Raw genomic sequence first — 25,471 nt, forward strand, 5'->3', positions numbered from 1 at the left:
ACACTCAACCTACTGTTCCTTTGGAATTGTGAATAAACCATTCATATGAAGTATTTGAAATACTCAAGAGAAGGGCGTTTTGGACTTACCCCAGGCGCAATTGCCATCGTGGGGAAGCCATCGCCTGAAGAAGACGCTGGGTGGGACTGCAAGTCCCAGGATCCTCTGGGGCGGAAGGGGTGGGCAGCAGGAGGCTGCTGGGTGTGGAGGGAGCCGATTGGCTCTGTCAGCCTCCTGCCCTTGCCTTATAGGGAGAAGGAAGGGAGCTTCAGCCTCTTTCCCTTCTTCCCTGTCACCGTGGTTACCCACCCTCCCTCCCTGTTTTATGGTTAAGAGATGGGGTTATGCAAGTATTGAGCTTTGCAGTAAAATGGTATTGTTTAAAAAAATGTTGTTTGGAATTACATTATATTTTATTGTCACAACTTGTGGGTTTATTGGGGCATGGGGAGGAACCATTGTGAGCAAGCCCAGCCTGCGTGCTGGCGTGCTTTAGTTAGGGGGCCTCCGTAAGAGGCTGTGGGTAAGCAGAGCCGGAGGGCCATCACTCCTGGAGGATGCACCTCAACAGCAGAGCCACATTTCCAGGTGGCTGGGGACCCGGCAGATGTTCATGCCTCAACAGGTTCCAAACGCGGTCACCTCCCATGGTTTCCAGCAGGTCATTGGGGGCACGGGGAGCCCGGCGGAGTGCTGGAGGGCCCCGTGCATACCTGCTGTGTTAATTTGGCTGCCTTGTGGCCAGAGGGCCACAAGAGGGCTGGTTCCTGTTTCCCCATGCTTTTCAAGGCTCTGTGTTATGTTCATTAAAGTTGTGGCCTGTTTAATGCCAAAATTAGTGTCTTGTGTCTTTGGGGGCGGAAAGTATTCCCCTGCACGGCAATATGGGCACTGTATACAGGATAGGTTTGATTTCTTGATAGACAATAGCAACATTACTAAGCAGTATCCAGGGGCTTCTGCTTCCCCAATTCAATGGAATAGACTGGCCTTCTAACTTTCTTTCTCTGGTGCTAGAATTTACTTAATGTAGAATGAGAATTATTTGGGGTTTGATATCATAATTTTAATGTGTGTCTTGGTAGACTAAGAGCACCCTACAAGAAGAAAGAGCCTCTTCCAGAGGGAGGTAATTGAGAGCTTAGAAGCGGTAAGAATTGCTGCAAATCACTCATTTAGGCATCTTTTTATCCCAAGAGGTTTCAAATGTGTGATTTCCCAAAAAAGGACTATCTGTCTAGAATTACAAACATTTGCATGTCTTGTGTAGCTTGGCAGACAGTTTCTAAAACTCTCTGCTGTATTTTTAAGTACATTGCGGTGAAGGGGCCCCGCTGAAAATCCCAGATAAAAACTCAGGATAATAGGATGGGAGCCTTCAAGACAATAAACAAACTGTCTTTGGATCATCCATAGTGCTAGAGGAATTATCTCTAATGTGTTGGCATTAGTTCTCCAGTTGCCTGATAAAGATTATGTTGAGAGAGCATACTGCTATTAAGAGCCCCCTTTCCCCGCCTGCATTGAAATATGGCCTGACATTCAAAACCAGAGGTCTGCTTTTACCAGGTATTTCTTTATAAAAGAGATCCTAATCTCAACAAGATAAACTGCTTAAATAAAAGTTGGTGAAAGAACAGGCTGAATAGCAGATTATGCTCTGACTATTTTAAAATACTCAGCATTAGGACAATTCTGACTTGTATCCTAAGGGAAGAAAATAAAGAGTGCTGAGATTTTCAGGTATTTACAGTGATTTAATGTCCTTGAGTTATGTTTTATTTATTTTATTTGCATTATTTATAGTCCGCCTTTCTCACTGAGACTCAAATTGGATTACACAGTGTAAATCAATACAATCAACAGAAGGGGACATCCAGTAAACAGTGCGGTAGGATTTGGATTGCAGAAAGCTGAAACCAAGCAGCAGTCTGAAACAAAACATACGCATTAAAGTGATATGTTAAACAATGCAGAAATTACATAGTAGGTTCATATTTACAGCAATAGTCAGTACACAGTAGTTGTTGTTGTTAGGTGCGAAGTTGTGTCTGACCCTCATGACCCCATGGACAATGATCCTCCAGGCCTTCCTGTCCTCTACCATTCCTCAAAGTCCATTTAAACTTGATGGGGGACTGATGAATTGTGCATTACAGTAGTCTAGTGAGGAACCGCACCTGCCTACCCTGGATGGTGTGCAGCTCTCTATGGCTCACTCTGTCAGGAACCTAGGCGTGATTCTGGACACTTCCCTTACAATGGAAGCCCAAATCACAAAAGTAGCGCGGCTGGCATTCTACCACCTCCGCCAAGCCAAACTACTAGTGCCCTACCTGGCCCCGGAACACCTAGCCACAGTGATCCATGCAACGGTCACCTCTAGACTGGACTTTTGTAACTCGCTCTACGCAGGCCTGCCCTTAGTCTTGACCCGGAAGCTACAGTTGGTTCAAAATGCAGCGGCCAGGATCCTCACAGCAACACCGTGGAGATCCCACATCCGGCCCATTCTCCATAAACTGCAGTGGTTGCCAGTTGAATTCCGGATCAGACTAAAGGTTCTGGTAATTACCTTCAAGGCCATAAGCGGTCAGGGCCCAGTGTACCTGAGGGATCGCCTCCCTGCCTACGCCCCCAAACGAGCCCTGCGCTCCTCTGCTACCAACCAGCTAAAGGTCCGTGGCCCTAAAGAAGTCCGCCTGGTCTCAACCAGGGCCAGAGCATTCTCTGTTCTGGCCCCCACCTGGTGGAACGAGCTCCCGGAGAAGATCAGGGCCCTGACGGAGCTTAAACAGTTCCTCAGGGCCTGCAAGGAGGAGCTCTTCCGCCAGGCATTCGGTTGAGACCAGATATATATAACCAACAGCGACCAAAGGGCCCCTGCTCCCCGCCCCCCCCCTCAGAACACCACCTATACACTCTGGACCTGTTTATACGTTGCAACGTTGTATTGTTTATTGGTTACACAATTATCATGTTATATGTTTACAATTATGTTATTATTGCAGCGTTACCCAAATGTTTTATAAGACTGTTCCATGTATTGTTCTTGTGTTATTATGTAAACCGCCCTGAGCCCCCAGGGAGGGCGGTATATAAATATAATAAATAAATAAATAAATAAATAAATAAATAAATAAATAAATAAATAAATAAATAAATGGACACAGTAGTAGTCCCTATCAATTTATTAAAGCATCTTTTTGAAACAATTTTGTTGCAATATAATTAAAAAGCAATAGTGCCTAGGTTTTTAAAAGCCTTCTTAAATAATTCAGTTTTACATAGTTTGTGGAAAGCCAGGGATCCTCAGCAGGTAAGCCATAAAATTAAGGTAGCAACCACAACAGTGAATGCACAGGTATGGGCAGTTGTTTATTTTGCCCATTTGCAGTCTAGCACTAGCAGAAGACTCTCCTCAGATGAGTGAAGCTGTCATGACAGAACATAGAGGGAAAGACAGCCCTGCAGATATGAGGGACAAAACCATGGAAGGTTTTTTATGTGGTAGCAAATGCCTTCAATTGAATCTAGTAACTGATGGGCAGCCAATGAACTAACTGCAGAATGGTAGCAATACGCATGCTCTGCTTAGCTTCTGATAACAAAGGTTCAGTTTTCTGCACCAGTTTGAGTCTCTAAGTTGAACTTGAGGGGAGACTGATGAATTGTGCATTACAGTAGTCTAGTGTCAATGTTACCATAACTTTGATCCAGGTGGCCAGCCATGTCAAGGTAGGGATCATTCAGTAAGCAAGCCTTAATAAACCCATTTCCGCAGTGGGAACTTCGCTGTCTTGGCTACCATGAAGGAGTACAAATCTGGGGCAGACAAGGTGCACCGCGCCAAATGCTCCCTGTGCAGGAGCGGAAGAGATAGGACAACCTGCCCCAGCTCAAACTCCAGCCTGCAGAGGCCATCGCCAACCCCCCCCCCCCAACTTAATCTTTTATAGCACTTAAATTTTCTTAACTGCCTGTTTGCATACAAGGCAGTATTTTTTTATATATTTATTATAAAATGTTAGACAGACAGATTTCTTTAATGCTAAAGTTTGTCAGAACTTTTATTTGGGACTAATATTATTCTTATAGCTTTTTAATTGGTTGCAGCTGTTAGCTGTTGTTGCTAAAACTATGTGATTTTATAGGTAATATTGTTTGCTGAAGTCTAACAGGCAAAGAGTCCCCAGAAAGAAGTCTGTTTTTATAAGCATCTAAAATCTAATGGCCAAGTTCCAACAAATGATCACAAAAAGAAAGTAACATAGCATCCATAAGATTCAATAATAGTTTACTCTGATTCCAGTCCTCCTATACTGCGGTTACTCATTTCCTGTTATGTAATATCTGAAGATGCAACTTAATCCACTTCAGCCCATCCCATGTAAAACACAAAACAGTAATGAGAAGCTCCATCATGAATACCTTCCTAGGGATGACAGAATGTGTGAAAAGATTAGACTAACCTTGGACTACAGCAAATTCTATACCAGAATTCTCAAGAGACCAACCGCTGAAAGATTTCATTAGGCTTAAATGTACTAGCAAAATGGCTTAATGTGGGTGTTCCAGATCTCTTCCACCAGATTTTGTTACAAGGAAAGATATTCACTTTCTGCACTGAAAATGCCACCTAAGTTTTCACAGATTTATCATTAAAACCTAGTGTCCTAAAGGTAAAATTAAAATGTGAATTAGTCTTATTTCTTTTCTTTTTAAAAATGATACCACATGCTTTCTTCCAGAAGGGAATGGATTCAACTACAATTAAACAACAACAATGAAACTCTACATCCAATTGCATTTTAGTTGTCTACAATAGGGATGTGCTTTTGGTTATATCTGATTTTAAAAACCACATATATATCAGAGTATTTTTTCAGCTAATCAAAATAGTCACAGACCCCAAATCCAAAAACATTCAGGATTATTTGGGGACTACTAGATAGCCCACGTTAAAGAGATTTAAAGGGATTTCAGTCCCTTAAATGCTTTCTGGATGAGCCTGTGGCTTGGAGAAAGTGTTTAAAGGGTCTGTGAATCCTTTAAATGTCTTCAGAATTCATCCATGGCTGGCAGAAGGCATTTAAAGGGACCATGATTCCTTTTAATGCCTTCAATAGAAGGGGGGTTCTATTGAAACCAGTGAAAGATGGAGGCAACTTCTTTGGGGGTCCATAGAATTAAATCCCCTGGTTCAATCTTTTTGCAACTTGTAGGATTTTTTTAATGAAGAGAAGCTGTGCTGAAAATGTGGTGCCTCTACCTCAAAAAACCCAGCTCCCCAGATACACATGGATTGATTTTCCATTATACTCATGAAGACCTGTGACTATAATTATGGGGCCAAAAATTCCAAGATTTCTGAAAATTCCAAATACCATATAAATTTTAGGATCCAGGAATATTGGAAAATATCAATATTTATGCACTTCGATATACCAGAATCTGAATAATACCAATCTTTTGTACTCCCCTAGTATACAACTATACCAGATTACCAGCAAATGTAAACATTTTAATAGTATGGCCAGCCAAAATAATTAAGTCCAACTAAATGAGACAATGTAATGTCAATGAATTGTGTTTTCTTGCTAACAGCAACTGGGCAGATTAAAAAAAATTAAAACATACATACATAGCCCATAGGCTGTTGCAAGAACAATGTTACATGCACTCTGTATATCACCTGTAGACCTAATGTGTTTTGGCCCATGTAGGGCCTTCTCCAGTGGTCTAATCATAACACATCCTTATTCATAAAATATAAGATATGTATAGCAGCCAATAAAACAATCAAGATAAGAGCTTTAGAATAATACAGTTAATCAAATACTTGAAATGGAAAATGCCTATTTATCAGGTGTTAGTTCTCTTCCAAAGGTTGCCAAAAATTTCAATTGTGTGTTCAATTGTTAGTGCATGCAATGCAGAAAGTAATTTCCACCCTGGGATGGTGGGATAGAGAGAGAGAAGCAGCTCCTGAATGCCAGGAAGGCACATGGGCAGGCAAGCTTGCTCCTTGGGGAAGGGCAGTGTGTGTGTGTGGGGAGGGGGGTAGAGTTTAAAGAGCATGCCCAGCTGGTCTTCCGTTGGGTGAGCAGCTTGGCAGGCACTTCTCTCCCAGCTGAGGCTGCAGAGATTTCTGCAAAGGGGACAGTGGGCCAGGCCTTGCTCTGTTGCTTGCTCAGCCTTGTTATTCCGGTCTGCTTCACCCCACTAATGGCCTCTGTCTCCTCTATGCTGGCCACAGAGCCCATTGCTCACACTACCTTGTTTCTCGCTCCTTCCTTCCTTCCTCTCCCCAGTGCTTCCTTCCCCTCACCTGACCATCCTCTTAGAACATTGCTACTTCTCCTTCTCCCCTCCCCAGAGAACATCACAACATTTCCATGATGATTTCCATTGTCCCCTCCCCCCCAAGGTGCAGCATAAGATGTTTCATATCAAAAACTAACCTCTTTCTGGACTTGAAAAGGGTGGCAGGTGGCATTGTGGAAAAGGCTGCATGGGAGGTGACATTTTACAGGAATAACTATCATCCAGTGTACTCAGAGTCTGTTCTGCTAAGGATGTGAATAGTCAAAAACAACATTTTGAATTGCAGCTGCAAGTGAATCAGGAGCCCAGACAAATAATAACCAGGGATGAAAGTCAACTGGTATGGCTAAAGTGGTACCTTCCAACTTCTGTTTTAATCGTCCACCTCCCTCCAGAAAAAGGGACGGCACCAGTTCAAAACTAGTTACTTTCACTCTTGACAGCAACCAACCATTCGTGTTGTGTACTTTCCTTCACTCTTAGCTGTGAAATGCACAAAACAGCAAAAAGAAAGATGTCTTGCAAATATCATGGTCCTTATGAGGTGTAAAGGTAGAAGAATCCATTTCTAGCACATTTTACTGATACAGTAAAAAACAGTTGTTGCTTGTATTTATGGAGAAAACCTTCCTAATTCCATGACCCTTTAATACAGTTCCTCATGTTGTGGTGACCCCCAATCATAAAATTATGCAAGTGTTCTTTCACAGTGTCATTTGACTCCCAAAGGAGTCCCGATCCCCAGGATGAGAACCACTGGTCTAGATCACTCAAAGGCGGGAAATTCAAACTTTCAGTCAAACATAGGATAGATATTTGGCATTTCCTGCTTTTGTGTTGTGGTAGTTATGGCAAGTTGATGGTGTGAAATAGGACTGAAAAATATAACATATCTCCTGTTTAACTTTGAGGAATCTGCAATGCCTTAAAAGTAAACAGAACTATATTCCAGCATAAGCTTGGTATAGTAATTAGGAGCATGGATTTTTAATCTGGTGAGTCGGGTTCCATTCCCTGCTCCTCCACATGCAGCCAGCTGGGTGACTTGGGTTCACCACAGCACTGATAAAGCTATTCTGACCAAACAATAATATCAGGGCTCTCTCAGCCTCACCTACCTTACAGGGTGTCTGTTGTGGGGAGAGGAAAGGGAAGGCGATTGTAAACCGCTTTGAGACTCCTTTGGGTAGAGAAAAGCAGCATATAAGTACCAACCCTGCTCCTCCTCTTCCTCCTCCTTTTTCTTCATGGACTAATACATACTTCTTCACATGTCATTTGAAACTTCTTTGCACTGAAGGAGTCTGCTTCAGTCTACGTGTGCATTCTTGGGTTGCACTGAGAAAGGACTGCTTCCTCTCTTCCACATGTTAATAATATATCTATAGCAGAGACATGGGGTGGTTGTAATATGTCTTGGGAAGTGTAGATATATGAATTGCTTGTTCTTCCTTTTCCCAGTCCCTCTGGTTATGACGCCTATGGCCCTTATCTTCATTACCATTTATCCTTGCCTTGTTTGGAAGCTGACAGAAATTTTACTCAGCAGCAAAAGAAAATCTTATCACCAATGATACAGCTTCCATTATATTTAGCAGGATCATTTAACTTAGGTTATAGCTGGCATGTTTGTAAATATTTGCCAAATCAAGACTTGTGTTTATAACTGCTAGGATCGTTGTGGCTTTGTATCTGGAACAATACTGTTTTATTTTCTAGTTTTGTCAGTCTTTGTTCTTTGCATTAGATTAGAGACAACAAAGTGATTGTTTATTTTTATTTATTGACTTATATTTCAATTTCTATACCACCACGCCCAAATGGCTCTTGACAGTTTACAAAAAAATCTCTCCACCACAAAACCCCATAAAACAGTAATTAAACTCCAATTACCCAAATTAAACCCAAATTAAAACCACCCCATGATGGCAACAACCCTCTCCCCAGGCTCAACTGATTACTAATACCAATACCAATGCCTCAGGGGGACCATCTCAGGAGGAGCCTGGAGGAAAAGCTCCATTTTGCAGGCCCTGCAGAACTGAGAAAGTTCAAACAGGGCCTGCAGCTCTTCTGTGAGTTTATTCCACTAGGTGGGATCCAGGAACAAAATGGCCCCAACCCGGGACCTGGTTGAGGCCAGGTGAACTTCCCTAAGGCTGGGAACATCCAACAGCAAAGCCCTGTGAGAGGCATAAGGAGATAGGCAGTCCTGAAGATATGAGGGGCCCAGATTGCAGATGGCCTTGAAGGTTAATAGCCAAACCTTGATCCAAGCTGCCACAGCACAGGCTGGATGTGGGTCCTCCAAGATGTTTCTTTGAGGACCCTTGCAGCTGCATTCAGCACCAGCTACAATTTCCAGGTCAAGGACAAGGGTAGGCCTCTGTAGAGCGAGTTACAGAAGTCTAATCTGGAGGTGACGATTGTACAGAGGACAGATAGGGCACTTGTAGCTTTGCCTAGCACAGATGGAAGAATGCCATGCATGCTACTCCTGTGACATTGCCTCCCATAGACATGGAGGCATCCAGGATCACCCCCAAGTTCCTGTCAGAGGATGCGATTTTAAGCTGCACCCCAACCAAGATTGGTAGGCATGCTTCCAAATCTGCCACATTTCTGCAATGCCACAAGACCTCCGTCTTGGAGGGGTTTACTTTCTTCTAAGTAGAACTTCTTGGTGCTAGCTTGGTGTAGTGGTTAAAAGTGGCATCTTCTAAACTGACAAGATGGGTTTGATTACCCATTCCTCCACATGCAGCTAGCTGTGTGACTTTGGGCCAGTCACTGTTCTCACAGACCAGTTCTCTCAGAACTCTCTCAGCCTCACCTGCCTCACAGGGTACCTGTTCTGGGAAGAGGATGGGAAGGCAATTGTAAGCCACTTTGAGACTCCTTTGGGCAGTGAAAAGCAGAGTATAAAACCCTACTCTTCTTCTTTGGATAGTTCCCTTACTCATATCTAACCAAGTGAGCTTTGACTCATAAAAAGTGTACCTTGCAACATATTCTGTTTTTGTTGTGTTACTCTTATATTGTTGTGTTACTACTACTACACACAGCTAACTCCTGAAATACTCTTATTCATAGAAAGTTTAGTGTGATTAGTTCTTTATACCACTCTGACTCTATGCCTTTGCACTAATTTTGCAACAAGCATTCTCAAAGTAGTCTTTTTGTTGCCCATGATTATATTCATTGTTTTTAAAAAAGGTTCTTGTCAAATATCTGGCATTCTAAGCCTACTTTTCCAGCATTTTCGGATTCCAATTAAATCAGTTGGGCCTTATATTAATTTGCCATTCACTTGGTGACATGCTTCATCATGATTGCTTATGTAAATGCAGTATTGCCTTTCAGGTGACTGTGCCATCAACCAAACTGATATGTATTTTTGTAAAATAATGAGGGGAAGGGAACTTTTTTAGAACCTGAGTCTCCCCCGTCCCTTCTTTTGTGGAGTGTTTGTTCCATCTAAAATGCAAGGTTGTTTTCTAGAGTACTGTGTATCAGCAAGTACAGAAATCTGAAACTTATATCTGTCAACATGAATGACTGTGACTTTTGAGGGAATGAGGGTGGGAAAGACAACTGGGGTGATTCATTTGATGCAGGGTAAGTTTCACTCCTTACTGCTTAATGCCCTGAAAGGCATTAAGTTGTAGCATAAATTGTACAGCTAAAACTTTGGATTTTAGTAGCTTTGTCCTTTGTTACAATAATAGTAGCATGTTGTGTCCACAGGAAGAATTGTTGCTCTTTCTATAAACATTCACTTGTTACCAAAGCACTTACTGAGGGTCATTATCATTATTATCTGGGAAGAGATGCTTTTTTTCACTTGTCTCGCCCTTCTCATTTTTCCCACAGCTTGCGAGAACATCACCGTGCTGCCATTAAGGTGATACGTCGGATGCAGTATTTTGTGGCAAAGAAGAAATTTCAGGTGAGTTGATGAATAGAGCGCTGCTTTTTCTAAATAAACCCTTTTATTCTTCTGGCTTATTGTTTCTTTTATGGGCTTAAGAAAGGAAAGACCCAGGCAATTCATTTTAGTAATGGTGAGTTACACCCACTATTCTCTTCCTTCTTGAATGGGGTGGTTGTTTAGCAGCAGGTTAGTCAACTGTGGACACACTGGGAACAGGCTAAGCCCCTGAAATGCCGCATGAATTAAAATGTTATTTTCTGCTAATGGACTTGACCTTTCACCTTTTGTTATCTCTGTCTCCTTGCAATGCAAACATTCTCATATGTCTTCATTAATTCTGATTCTGAATTGTATATAATTGTCAGGCTGACTCAGTGGGCCTGGAGATTAGAACACTACCTTAACCTTGTTTCTGCCATGCTTGCTGTGATCCTGATAAGAAGCTGGGACAGAAATTTGCTAGGACACTAGATGTTTTTGGGCTGCTTCTTGTACATACATAATGGGAAAGCCCGTTACAAGAGGGCCAGTTTTCTGTACTTTGCACTCTACTATTCATGTCATTTACAGTATGATTTTCACTGGATGACATTCTAGCATCTCAGTAGGCTGTGTTCTAATTACTTCTTAAGTGGCTTCCTTCTCTACCTCTTGTATTTGTGTGCTTTCTCAAGGAGGAAAGGAGCAATCTTGCTGGAACAGTTCTGCTGTTCTACTTGTTCCTTCAATTTACTACTCTTGCCCATAGACTGGAACAGACTGCCATTAACAAGATTTGTAGGTTGGCCAGTGCTCTGTTGGGAGGGTGTTTATGGGTGGAGACTGGGGTGGAGCTCAGGGGGGAAAGGCCGTCAGGCATATGGCCTATTCATTCATTGACCAATGTCGGGTACGATTTCTTACAAACGTACATCATATTTATTAATCATATATGGCATGTATAGTGTAGCCAGGAGATTGCCTGGGCAGGTAGGCAAGGGACATTGGGAGGTGGTTTGCATTTCCTGCCTCTAGGTCATGACCTCTGGTATTCCTTGGAGGAACTCTATTCAAATCCTTGGAGGTCTCCCATCCAAATATTAGCCAGAGTCAGCTCTGCTTAGCTTATGAGATCTGATGGAATGAGGCTTGCCAGGTCAGGTCACCAGATATTTATTATCATCATTATTATTAATAGTAGCAATAATAAGTATTATATTATAATTATATTTATATTCTGCCATTCCCAGCACAGCTGGCTCAAAGCAGATCACAACGTATCATAAAATGAATAAAACAAAAATCCCTTCCCACCCCCCATCCTACTCACACTGTCTCCCAGCATCCCCTACCCAAGCAGTGCTTAATTCCTTCATCATATAATTTGCTGTCCTTAGATAAGGTTGAACTACAGTAATTTGAATGCTCCATTGTGTACAATTTTTCATTGTACACAAATACATTCTATCTTCTTGTATTTTGCCATTGCTCTTGTTTGTTGGTTTATTACATTTATATGCCATCCTTGTGGCTCAGGATGGTTCACAGGGTACATGAGAACTAAATAACAGATACAACATCAGTAACTGCATCAAATTAACAATAACAACAGTATCAACAAGAGAACTGTTTAACTGTTAACATTTTGACCATAACCCCACAGGTTTTTTTGCAAATCTTTATTCACCCACAATGTGACTAATGGGTGTATCTGAATGGGAGGGTGTTCTGGCGGCCCAATAGATGTTGTCAGTTCACTGACCTCAACCAAATGCCTGGCAAAAGAGCTTCATTTTGCAGGCCCTGCAGAACTGTGCTAGCTCCAACAGGGCCTGGATCTCTTCTGGGAGCTCATTCCAGCAGGTGGGGGCCTGGTCCTAGTTGAGGCCAATGTGCTTCCTTGGGGCCAGGGATCACTAGCTGGTTGGAACTGGCTGAGTGGAACGTTCTTTGAGGGGCATAGGCAGAGAGGTGCACTGGCCCTGGACTGCAGTTGGTCTTGAAGGTAATTACTAGGACCTTAAGTGTCTTGGCATTCTGTATTCATATGAGTAACTAGTCTACATCCAGCCAACAAAGTAAATACAGTATTTGCTGGCGTATAAGACTACTTCCCCCCCCCCCGAAGAACATGCCTCCAAGTGGTGGGGTCGTCCTATACGCCAGGTGCATTTCAGTTGGGATAGACATAGCTGCCCATAGTGGCCCATAGTACTGTAATGTAATGTAACAAACTCTATATTTTGAGTGGAAATGTTGGGGGTCGTCTTATACGCCCAGTCGTCTTATATGCCGGCAAATACAGTAGGTTCAAACAAGCTGGTTCAAATAAGTCCACAAGGGCTTTTTGTGTGTGTGTGTGTGTGAGAGGCATCTCATATCCCCTTCCCTACTATTTTTCCCTTTCCTGAAAGCCCCCATAGCCTCTCCATTTTTCCTGATTCCTTCTAGAATGGCTAGCCTCTAAGTATGGCCTGAAAATCTCATGGAATCACAATGGATCTGTTTCCTCTTAGGGTTTCCAGTTCTAGGTTGGGAAACTCCTGGAGATTTGGGTGTGTAGAGCCTTAGGAAGGTGAGGTTTTGTCAGGGATGTGATCTCAGCAAAATATAGTGCCATAGAGTCCACGCTTCAGAACAGCCCTTATCTCCAGGGGAACTGATCTGTGTCATATAGAGTTGTCATTCTGGGCAATTGCCTAACCCCACCTAGAGGATGGCAACCCATGTTTCCTTGGAGGAAATGGCAGCTTTATAGGGTGGAGTCTATAGCATGATACCCTTTTGATGTCCATCCTTCCCAGACTCCAACCCCCCCAAAAAAAAATCTTTAGGAATTTCCTTACCTGAAAAATCTTTAGGAATTTCCTCTCCTGTCTCGTTCATACTCAACAGGCAGCCTATCTTTACCTGCCCCTCCTTCTTAAGCAGTCCATCATACCCTCCCTCACCAGAAGCCTCTATCTAAGAAAATTGTTGCCCAGTTTTATGGTAGACATTGGGCCAGGCTTACTTGCATGGCTTATTTGCAATCAAGAACTTGTGGGGGTGCCTCACTTTCCCCTGTATCCCCCTCTCTACACCATCTCCTTTTTTCTTTCTCCTGACAAGTCACATATCCTCTCCCTTTTACCTGCCTTTTTCTCAGTCACTCACCAATCTACTTTTTTTTTTTTTTGCTGCTCATCATTTGATACTTTTATTATTTATTTACTTCATTTATACCCCACCTTTCACCATACTGGGGACAAATAGATTATTAACCTCTCCTCCAACCCTGAAAGGTAGGTTAGGGAGAAAGTATGTGACTAGTCCAAGATTGCCCAGTGAGTCTGCTCAGCAAGTTGGAGATTTGAAACACTACTCAAACACTACTCTGAAGCTCTAATTTCTGTGCGCCTCTGGCTTTAATAGGGTCTCTGATGTTGAACAGCAACAAGCAGCCAGCCATGCAAGCTGTGTGCTATCAAGTCACCCAGAAATTGCCTTCAGGCCTACAGTTGCCAACCTCCAAGTGGGACTTGAAAATATCGTAGAACTGCAATTGAACTCCTGACAACAGAGATCTGTCCCACTGGAGAAAATAATTTTGGAGACCTTCAGCTCTGAGGCCTCTCCCTTCCCCAAACCTGCCCTCCTGAGACTCCACCACAAAATCTCTAGAAATCGACATCACCCAAAGACATGCCAGACTGAAAAAAACATTTTAATTTTAGTTGTAGCAAAACTAAGACAATCACGGGAGACACATGTCCATGAAAACCTGTCCCAACAACAAAGGGTTACATAGAATTTTATGGTCTACCTCATAGGCATGGCTCAGAGGCCTGGACTAATGCAATAATGCCACTCCTTCAGAGTCATCTGCATTCTGACATGTATCCCTATGATCTAGTTACCTATTTACTTTCTGACTGGAATCCAAAAAGAACTCTAACTTTTATATTCTTTTTGTCTGTTAGCTGATACATGGTTAACAACAACTATTCACTGCTTAAGATCAATGTATGATAGTGCTTTCATTAGATAAAAGGAAAGGAAATGGTCCATATATGATTGATTGATCATGAAGGGACAACACATTTTTAGTCTCCCTTTTGTTCCTCTCTGTTTCTCAACCATAAATGGATCCGCTTCCCATATGCAATCTCTTTTGCTTCCCTGCTGTTTCCCACAACCATATCTTTATCCTGGAAGTCTGCTGCTATGGCTCCTACCCTCCCCAGGAGACCTGTATGCAAGTCAACAGACTTCTGTGCATCCCCCAACTCATGCCTGTCTCTTATGTTTTTGTCTTTAACCTACAGGAAGGAAAACAATAAAGGTTTCCTTCACATTCATTGTTACTATATTCAGACAGAGCCAGTTCAAAGCATTTTGTTGCATTAAACAGGTATGCCACCTGTTGCTTCCTCCCATGAGGAAACTGAGCTCACATCTTGCCAAGGAAACTGTGGGTCCAGGGGTGATGACAGTCACAGGGTATGGCTCCTTCTGCATATTTGCCACGTAAAAGCAAGCTGAGCTCCAAAAGCATGTTGATGCTCTTCTCGTTGCCCCATCCCCAGCAGTCACTCATTGGTCTTGAGTAGAAAACCAGCCCCTGGTTTGGAAGGAGGAATATATTATTTTGATGGAGCTGATATATGACTGATTTCTGAAGTTTTGTTGTCTACTTTTTGAGTTTGCCGTTAGAATCTCTATAGTAACTTGGATATGATTGTCTCAAAGATCACCTTCTGAATCATGACATCACTGACATTTTACTGTGGTTTTAAGAGCGGAAATAAATAGTACTTTCTTCATTCCCACTTGTTTTTAACATAAGAAATTGGAGCATATGCAGAAAGAGAGAAGACATCTTTGTACAATGAAAGTGTTGTGTTATTTATAATAGAGAAAGTATAGGTAATAAGAAGAATGGTATGTGAGCTACAGGCTTCAGAGATTAATCCGGGGGGGGGGGGGGGATATCCATCTAGAAACAGGAAGATTGGTTCTCAAATGGCATCTGGTTAATCAAATTCCAAATCTTCTAAATGGCATCTTTGGTAAGCTAGGTACCTTTTTGGATTGTTTTGTGCTGGTAAATAAATCTACCTGTGGCCAACCTGCTAAAGATCAAAGCCACCATTGTTCTCTCAGGTCGATTCTGCACCAGCTGCTTCCTGTGTCCCCACAGGGGCCTTTTACCGCAATGGGCCCTGGATTTATGTGTCCTGATAGATACAGCCAAGGCAGATAGGTTCCACCTTTTTTTGGGGGGGGGGCAGGGTGGTTATTACATCATGTGGAAGCAGAGATTAGACACACTGCCATATGACCACCCTCCCAGCCTTTTCCCCTCATACAGAGTTGGCCTTAGGTTCTTTTCAGCACCGGCAAAATTAAGTATGTAAATTGAATTCTCTGTAAGAGTAGGGCTGCACCAGCCCCATAAAAACAAACAATGGTGGTGGCTTCCAGATGTGGCAGAATCCAAGGGCCTCAGGCAATTCAGGGAAATTAACATGGCTTGAAGGGACTGCCTCCCCTTCCCTGATTGCAGGCTCTTTTTCTTCAGTTCATGCTATTGAACAGAGCACAGGTCTGTTCTCCATTCACTTGTATGGAACAGGGCATCAGGAAATCCTTTGAGAATAAAGCGCAGTTTACAGAAGCCACATTTAACAAGATTGGGAGAAGGACAAAAGTAAATTTTTGCAAAGGATAGCAAAACAGTTTGTTTGAATTTAAGCCTACTGTCTGATCCTGTGCCTTGAGGCACAGAAGCTAGATCTGCAAAGTTTGGCCCCAGCAGCAGCTGAATGTTACTTAAAATGGCATCATTTTTTTTAATGTACTTTTTCTGTTAATGACACCAGTTGTTCATAACAAGGTTTCCTTGCAACCATCTACTTCATCATCATATTATATAAAATAAATAATAAACTGCTGAACATGACAAGCCTAAAAATATAGTTTGGGGTTCCAGCAATGACAAGAGTAACCGTCATGTCTGTTGTGGCTTACAATGATGTCACCAGATGCTCTTGATGTATTTATAGCTTTGTATTTCAAAGCATTGCGGCAAACTGTGCTGTTCTTTATACATAGTTTGGTTACCTTGCTATCAGTGAGGAATTGTATATGTAATTTTCTGTAATCACTTCAGAGGATTCTCTGTCAAACAAGAAAGTTCAAAGTTCTTTGTACTTCAAAGAATGTTGCACGCACTGGCACTTGGCTATTGTTTGGTTCTCCTCAGAATTTCCTGTAGCTTGAACTTCCCTCTCTTTTCTTGACTCCAAGGGAAAAACTGTGCACATATAGCCAATCAAATGGAAAACAGCCAGCATACTTCAGTTAAATGCATATTTAATATGTGCAGTTCTCTGTTTTACCTGTCATGTCTGTTATTCAAAATATTCAACTTTGTTTAACATAATCAGCAATATTTCTAAAGGGGGGCATAAAGGAAGCCACAGGTCATGGAAAATAATAAGACATGGCACAGGGGGCCACTGATGTGCAGCTAGCCTATATTTCCAAGCAGAGCCACCTGAAACTCAATCCTGTGGCTGAGGAGGAAGGGGCCCAGATCAGGAATCATGTCTCTTTTGCCTGGAAGGGGGCAGTTGGAGCTGTCACCATCAGCCATGAATTTAGGGGTGACTTTTGATCCCTCCCTTTCTATAGAGGCTCAGGGCACGATGGTAGCTAAGGGGGCATTATTCTACCTTCAGTAAGCATGATTACCTAACCAATTCTTTCCCCCCACACACTCACACAGTATCTATAATTGATGTGCTTATGCATTGTTTATTTAAATATTCATACCTAGCTTTTTTCCTAAAGGTACCCAAAACAATTTAGAATGGGAGAGGGGTTTACATAAATAGACCTGTGTACACCAAACAAACAATTCTATGGCCACACTTAGAATGATTGGAAGCCTATATGAAGCCTCTTGTGGCGTAGAGTGGTAAGGCAGCAGACATGCAGTCTGAAAGCTCTGCCCATGAGGTTGGGAGTTCAATCCCAGCAGCCGGCTCAAGGTTGACTCAGTCTTCCATCTTTCCAAGATCGTTAAAATGAGTACCCAGCTTGCTGGGGGGTAAACGGTAATGACTGGGGAAGGCACTGGCAAACCACCCCGTATTGAGTCTGCCAAGAAAACGCTAGAGGGCGTCACCCCAAGGGTCAGACATGACCCAGTGCTTGCATAGGGGATACCTTTACCTTTATGAAGACATAGGCTGTAAACCGTAAGCTTAAAGATTCTCTGTGTAGGGAGAAAAGAATTGACCTTGAGGAGCAATATATACTTTCTGTTAAAAGTTTGACTGAAAATCATTTTGAACTAGAAATGGATGTTGAGTGCCATTTCTGAACTGGGAGAGTTCTAACTGATAGATTTCTGAGTCAAATATTAATTAAACTATTTTAAATCATATATGATTTGGGGATGCTGCAGATTTTGCTGCAGCCATGTTCAACAGTCTAAGTTATTATGCTTGCCTGTCAGTGCAATCCTAAGAACTTTTTCCTGACAATAAACCCATTGAATATACCTGAGTAGGATTCTGAGGAGACCTGTTTACAGTTGCTCTGCCAGCCGATCAACTGCTGTGTTTGGTTTAGCACAGAACTAATCAGACTCTTGCTGAACGATGCAAATGCCTGACAAGCAGGCTTATGGCAGGTATTTTCCGATCTGTGTATGCACAAAAGTGAAGTTGACACACACAGATTGGCAGACATTTCATGGTTACTCCCTCTACCTGTGTCATAATAAGAAAGGTGCCCACAAATTCAAAAAAGCTGGTGATCACTGCCCCATGTCTTCTGGGTGGGGCAGGAAATAATTATCAAAGTAACTCATTTTAAAACTGGCTTGTTTAAAAATGCAGTTACTACAAAAATCACATTTTCGGCTGAATTATCTGAAGCGAGCCAAGCAAACGAAGGGGGAGGACCCTCTTGAAATTGACAGAATGTGGTTGAAAGCTATCCTGAGACACACATACAAATCCCCAGAGATACAGAAACAAAGGTGGAAAAAGGAAAAGGAAAACAGTCCCCTGGCACCTGCAAATGCTGCTCCAAATTATCCTGCTAAATCTCAAATGTATGTGGTATTTTTCAGAACCATTTCTCCAGTGTTCTTAAAAATTCCTGGACAAATTCGACATGTTGAATATACGCATAAATTCGACATGTCGAAATATACAAATAAGGTATTTTCAGGTATATTTTTATTCAAGTAATGACAACATGACCAGAATTGAACATTCAGATTAGAAGATCATACCATGTCACTTCTCCCATTTAAGTTCTCGAAATAGGAGAAAGCTGATTCCTAAGTATTCCACATTTTTTCATTCTCATCCCATTAGCCATGGTATATTATTATATTTTTAACAACTCTTTCATTCTGAATTTTTACAGCAAGCCAGAAAACCTTACGATGTACGTGATGTTATAGAACAATATTCTCAGGGTCATCTCAACTTAATGGTGCGAATAAAAGAACTTCAAAGAAGGTATGAGATAGAATCTTAGTATGAATATTTTTAAATAAGAGCAAGAAACGAGGCCTTTGGCAACTTCAAATTCTAGTATGGGCCTGCTAACCAGGAAACAGAATCATTATCAATTATCTTAGGGCTGAAGATCTGTACCTATGGAAAGAAATGCAGCAAAGAACAGGAGCTGTAAGCATATAAGGGAGTGTGTGTGTGCATAGGGTGAGGAGAAAATAGAAGTGGAAAGGAATTTGAGGAGAGAGAAGCTATGCTAGAGAATCCTATGAGATGGGTAGATGAGAATTATTTTGACAGGCTATCCACTCAAAGGAGCCTGCAAAACAGAGCTCTTCCACCAGGACTATCTATGGTTAAGGCCGACACAACAAGAAAGATCTGTTTGCCCCACTCCAGGATAGTGTGTGTATGGCATCTTGGTTTTATCTGCTCCCCCTTCCCACCTCCTGTCTGAGTTACTGGGAGATTTTAAATATTTTTTCTGCCATTCTTTTCTTTACATTGTTCATTTGGATTGTAATGTTTTTATGTCCGGGATTTTAATGGGGTTTTATTCAGACTAATGTAACCCACCATGAGCCACTGGGAATGGCGGACAATAAATCTAAGTATAATAAGCATAAGCATAAGCATAATAAGCCATACAGTGTTAGGGATAAGAGTTGCTAGACATAATCAGTAGGCAAAGAAAGGGCTGGACATGTCCTTCTAGCCCATCACTTCTCCCCCTTGAGTACCTTTATCTATGCAGCTTTCTGGATCCATTGGCAAGGAAGAGGAACAAAGTTGGGCTGAAACAAAACTGTGCTAAGGTTGAGTTAAAAGTCAATAGAAAAAGGATTTAAAATGGGACTTGGAGTATTTTCTCTCTACTCCAGATGCAAAGGAGTTTTGTTTCATTTATACACTCTATGTCAAGGTGCCCACATGGTCCCCACCAACATCTTTTTGGGTCCCACCCAGTGTTTTTAGAAACTGGGTGCAGTTGCATGGGGCTCTTGCCCAGCAAGGCTTCTGATTTGCCCCTGAAGATCTAATTGGCTGTGCCAATTAAAATATCATTTTAGTGGCAGCTGCCACCACTGTGTATACTTCAGTTTCAGTCCCCCTTCTTTTCCAGTATAGTGTTTTATTGTCCTTATTTTCCTCTGCACTTGGGCTTTCTCTGTGTGGTTGGCTCCATATGTTGTAACCCGCCACGAGCCATTGGGAGTGGTGGGCTAGAAATCTAAATTTAATCATCATCATCATCATCATCATCATCATCATCATCATAATCTCCTGTGGCAGCCATTTTATGCTTGCTCCCTCTACCTATGTCAGAATAAGAAAGGTGCCCACAGACTCAAAAAGGCTGATGATCACTGCCCTAAGTCTTCTGGATAGGGCAAGAAATAACTATCAGAGTAAATCATTTTAGAACTGGCTTGTTTAAAAATGCAGTTACTACAAAAATCACATTTTTGGCTGACTTATCTGAAGGATATCCTGCTGAGAGCTGGAAGAAAATAAGCTAAAACTTTTGAAAGAACTTGGCTTTCTTGTATCATTCACACACACACATAGTGATATTAGCTACATAAGACTTGTTCACTATTATAAATGCATTGTATTATGTAGGCACTATATATTACAGTAAAAATTGTGGTATTGTTGCCAGAAGGCCTGTTTTTACTTAGGTATTTGAGTTTTGCAAAAAAAATCCTTTTCATAAAAAGCTGAATTTCTGCCAATGAACAGTTTTAGGAAGAGTTAGCTCACGGCAGTATTAGTGAGGGGGTGGCTTCTTCACAAAGACTGTGTGGATCAGACACCTTAACTTTCGCAGTAAAAAGGACAAATGTTACAAATGAGCTAGTAGCTATGTAAGAGCATCTTTGTCATATAATGGTACTGGAAATGTCACAAAATAATTTGAGAAAGCTTTCATCCATTTATTGACGCACCTTTTTATTTCTAACAGGTTGGATCAATCTATAGGGAAACCGTCATTGTTTATTTCCCTCTCAGGTAAATCATCATCTATCAAAATTACAAAACATGGATTTATGTCCTGTATGTTAAATAGTGCTCCTCTGTAGCACAAGTGCATAGGAGTCCAAATCTTATTATAATGTGCATAATAAATAGCTTGCTGTTAGTAATATTTAAAGTGCCATCCAAAGGATGGGTCCAGAGTAGGTTTCTTTCAGAGTCAACACACTACCATCTGCTTTAAGGCAAGAGAAACCACCTTGGGGGGGGGGGGGGATTAAGGAGCTAGGAGCAGCAAGTGTCACACAAGCAGGTAGGAGGCCTCAAACTTCCAAAACCCTGTCCACAAGCTGAAGAGTATCTCACACAACTAGGACCATCCATTCCTATCATCTATTCCTATCTACATTAGCAGAATGTAGAGTCTAAGTCAGAACAGATGAGAAAAAATGTATCTTTGAAGGGCTTGGCAAAATGATCACACAGGGCTATAAAGCAGTCCATTTCCTCCTATAGCCTGGAACCCTATAATTGTATGACCTCTTGGAAGCATTCCACAGGTTTCTATTGTGTGGATAAAGTAGTGGCAGAGAAATATTATTTACCACCATCACCATGGAGTAGGCTTTAAAATAATCTCTAGTCTATGCTCTGTCAAATTCAAACTAAGTGTTTCTCCACTATCTAGCCATCTCCCTTTTTCCTTATCCACAGCCCAACAGTAAATTAAGGTGCTGCCTGAGCTCTTGTTTGAGAGAAGATGCCTATGTGCAACTATGTCAATTGCCTGGGTCATTTCCTAATTCTAGAGGTCAATCAGGATACCAACAGGAGTGAGAACCATATCAGCAGAAAGATCCCCTAATGCTGTCTGAAAACCAATCTGATCCATCAGGCTATAGAGGCAGATCAACTTAATTGATCTCTTCACCTTGCAGAGTCTTGGTATTCCTGCAAGTCTAAACCCCAGCAGATGATGTTGTGTCCATGAAAGGGCCCTCATATCCTCCCTCCTGTTCCGCTGTATACTCTGGCTTTGGCAGCATTAGAGGTACCGAGGGTAGGGGAGCTGTTGTGCAGGAGCATATGACCCCAGGGTGGGAACAAGTTTCTAGCTCTGGTGCACAACAACCCCTGGAGGCTTTTAGCTGTAAGAACCTCTCTGATGGCAGGTCTGCTCATGCACAGCTCCATGTGTGACTGCATAAATGATACTTGATGAACAGTAATTGCAGTCAAGTGCAACTTTGTTTTCTTCATGGGCTGTGAGTTTCCATCTCCTGATGCTTTTTGAGAGCCAATTTGGTGTAGTGGTTAGGAGTGCGGACTTCTCATCTGGCATGCCGGGTTCGACTCTGGACTCCCCCACATGCAGCCAGCTGGGTAACCTTGGGCTCGCCACAGTACTGATAAAACTGTTCTGACCGAGCAGGAATATCAGGGCTCTCTCAGTCTCACCCACCCCACAGGGTGTCTGTTGTGGGGAGTGGAAAGGGAAGGCGACTGTAAGCCGCTTTGAGCCTCCTTCAGGTAGAGAAAAGCAACATATAAGAACCAACTCTTCTTCTTCTGATATATGTATTTTTAGCTACATTTGTCTTTAAATTTAACTGAAATGTATAATTTTAGCTGTAGAGTCATTCTTCAGATATTAGCTATAATATGACATCTTAATGTGCTGTGTACTTAAAAGCTATTAAAAGGGTATGTTTAAACTGCTCTTACCAAGTAAAGTTTATTCATAAGTAAGCAGTGTTCAGTTAAATGGCTCTGGTTAAATGAACAGTTGTGGCTAAATTCTATACTATTGTAATCACTTGATATTCATCTGACAATGTTCTTTCTGGGTAGAAAAAAACAAAGACCGGGGGAATAATACAGTTGGTGCCCGGCTGAACAGAGTGGAAGACAAGGTAAGCCTAACATCAATTGGAACTGTGCCGTTCCCAGCGGGACAACATATGCTGCCTTCCGATTTTGAAATGCAATGTTAGGCTGGATATTGGGTGGACAATGGATCAAGTAATCAGTCATTGTATGAGCTAGGAAAGCCAACTCAAGAAAAGCTAGTGTGGTTTTGTGCAGGAGGGGTGCGTAGGAGATAATTCCTAAGACTCTTAATTTTATCACAGCTCATTGCTAAAGGAGAACTAGTGTGTGCAAAATACAGTATTTTTTACTACAGCTGCAAAGTTGGGTTAACACCACTGCCAAGTGCACTAGCATTGCTTGTGATTTTCTCATATGCTAAGAGTATATATGCTATAAGGTTTATTTCCTCAGTGTAAATTTGTGATCAGTAATAGCAGAGTGAGATTACTAGGTTGTATGTTCTGCAGAGAGGAATTATAATAGGTCCCACTACCTGCATCTGTTCATCCATCTTGGTTTGTTTTGGCTTAGCTTTTGGATTCCTTCGGATTATGGTAGGGAAAGAAGTATGCATTACATTAGGGCAGTATGCATTACATTAGGGCAGCCAGACAATTAAAAGAAAGACAGTTAGTGCCAGAAGGCTTACAATCAAATATGAACAAAACACAAGAGGGAGTGAAGGTAATAACAAACTTAAGGAAAGCAACTGAAAAATTTGCTAACAGCAAAAAATCACAGCAAAAAAGATGGATGACGTTTGAGAGGAGCTTTTGTTCTAATGAGAGCTGAACTTTCTCCTCCACTTATCAGCACCACAGCTCTACAGCAGTCTTTTTTCTGCCTTTCTCCTCCAGTTCCTTCTTTTCTCTCTTACATTTTGTTACAGTGTAGCCCTGTGAGGAGACAGGTGGATCACAGTGGCTGCAAGCTAAAAGGGGGAATACCTGCCAACTGGAACCTGACACTCTGTTTTCTATATACAACAAATATATTGGTAGCACTCATAGAGGGTGTGAAACGTATTGGTTACATTGGATTAGGCACACAATATAATCTTCTTGTGTTGGAATTCTCAAGATGGCCTGCCTTGGATTGGATTTCTTGCCATATTGGTTTTATTACTATTGCCTGAAATTTTCAGATGGAACACTATTTGGAAATAACTAGTGAGGTCTAAACTAATTCTATTCTCAAATAAGGCCAAAGGAAAGGGGGGAAAGTTTCAGAAAAGGAACGTGAGCAACCCAAAGAGAGAAAGCTGGCTTTTATGTTGAGCTGCTATACTGTTAATTGGTCAGCACATTGACCGTTCATGCACTGGAAGGTTCATGCCAGGCTGCAGGCTGCAGTTTTAGTTGTGGCAGGTTAGCCCACCTCTTCCTGCACCCACACGGGGGAGCATTTGGCCCAGTGCACCTCATCCGCCCCCGATTTGTGCTCCTGCATGGCAGCTGGGGCAATAAAGTCCCCAATGTATAAACGGTCATTTAGGAGTTCATGACTCCAATTCTGCTTAAAGTACTTTATGCTCATATATCTCACTAAAGTCACTTGGACTTTCTGTATACAAATGAGTAACTATTTCAGCCCAAGATATTGGTTGTGTGATGGTGAAACTGCAGTTTGAATTTATACCTATTTTGAGAATATCTTGTTTCTTTTAATTAATCTGAAATATAAAGCCTTGAGTTAAAGTTTGGAACTCCTTGGTAATTCTGAACACAGTGATTTTCAATATGTGGAAATTCATTTCATTGGATGGATGAAAAGCTCATGCATGCATAGTTTTCCATGTGATGAGCTTTTTCCATTGCACTGAATGAGATGTTCTTGCTTGTGCAGATTGTGACTCACTTCCAAGCTGTGTGGTTAGGCAGCTGATGATTCATGGTAATATCTACCACAACTGGTAATATTCTTGTTAACTAAACCTCTCTAATTCACAGATGCTTGAAATTTTTGAGAATTTTTTACACATACCCCAGCAAGTTTGAAAAATGAAGCTGTTTATATTCCTTTTATTGAATTTTCTCAGACATGTAAAAACTGTAGCTAAAATTATTTGACAGTTCAGTGTGGCTGTTTTGATAGGTTGTGTGATTATTTTTTATACCGCATGCCAAATAGTCTTATTTTCAACAGCAATATAGTAGTTGATGTTCCATTGAAATCTGAATACCAAATATAATATTTTTAAAATAACTTTTTGGGAATAAAACATTTAATTTTATTCCCTGTGCTTGTAGTGTTCTTGACCTACAGAAGTCTTGCTTCACTTCTTAAAATCCAGGAGCAATTGCTGATTATTTTAGGATTATTTTAATCTTTCAACTGCCACTTAATTCACAAACTCTGCATTTGTTCCTGTGTGGCTGTGATTCATACCTCAAGATTCCTGTGATGCAAAAACAGAGGAAGGAAGTTATAAAGTGTAGTTAGGTTGCCACATGAGACAGTCTGAGAGTGATCATCTCCTGCCTTATTACATGTTTCACAGCAGAATGGCTGCAAGATGGTGGGATAATACACTTATGCTCTAAAAGTTATACTTCAGATGTACTTCATTGATCTGAAAAGAATCGGATTCTTGACATTCCTTAGGGGTATTGCTTGCTTTGTCCTCTTGTAGGCAGTAATGCAGCAAGAGTGAAACCAGCTAGTAACAATTTTAACTACCAGGGTTGCTTTCATTTTTTGTATACAGGCATATTTGTGGAAGTAAGCAAGAAGAAAATGGCTGAAGACCTATTTTGTCCCATCTAAGAAGTTAAATATTACTAACAGATTTTGATCTGGACATTGGGGCAAGACAGGTCAAAGACTTCTGACCAACAGGAGGGCATGGAGCTGCAGAGGA

General features: G+C 41.6%; 1 protein-coding gene across 5 annotated transcripts in view; it reads left to right on the forward strand.

The window, feature by feature from the left end:
* KCNQ1 (potassium voltage-gated channel subfamily Q member 1) overlaps positions 1-25,471 on the forward strand; it is a 481,025-nt gene that overhangs the window by 285,445 nt on the left and 170,109 nt on the right. For all 5 annotated transcript variants that reach the window (XR_013228284.1, XM_077321532.1, XM_077321529.1 and 2 more), the window contains 4 exons: positions 10,201-10,276; positions 18,671-18,765; positions 20,729-20,775; positions 22,591-22,652. Coding sequence is in view for 4 of the 5 variants with exons in the window: in XM_077321532.1 (XP_077177647.1) it covers positions 10,201-10,276; positions 18,671-18,765; positions 20,729-20,775; positions 22,591-22,652 (280 nt within the window). In the remaining variant the exon portion in view is untranslated. The remainder of the gene's footprint in view (positions 1-10,200; positions 10,277-18,670; positions 18,766-20,728; positions 20,776-22,590; positions 22,653-25,471) is intronic.

Source organism: Paroedura picta, chromosome 2 (genome assembly GCF_049243985.1).
Source record: "Paroedura picta isolate Pp20150507F chromosome 2, Ppicta_v3.0, whole genome shotgun sequence".
NCBI lineage: Eukaryota > Metazoa > Chordata > Lepidosauria > Squamata > Gekkonidae > Paroedura > Paroedura picta.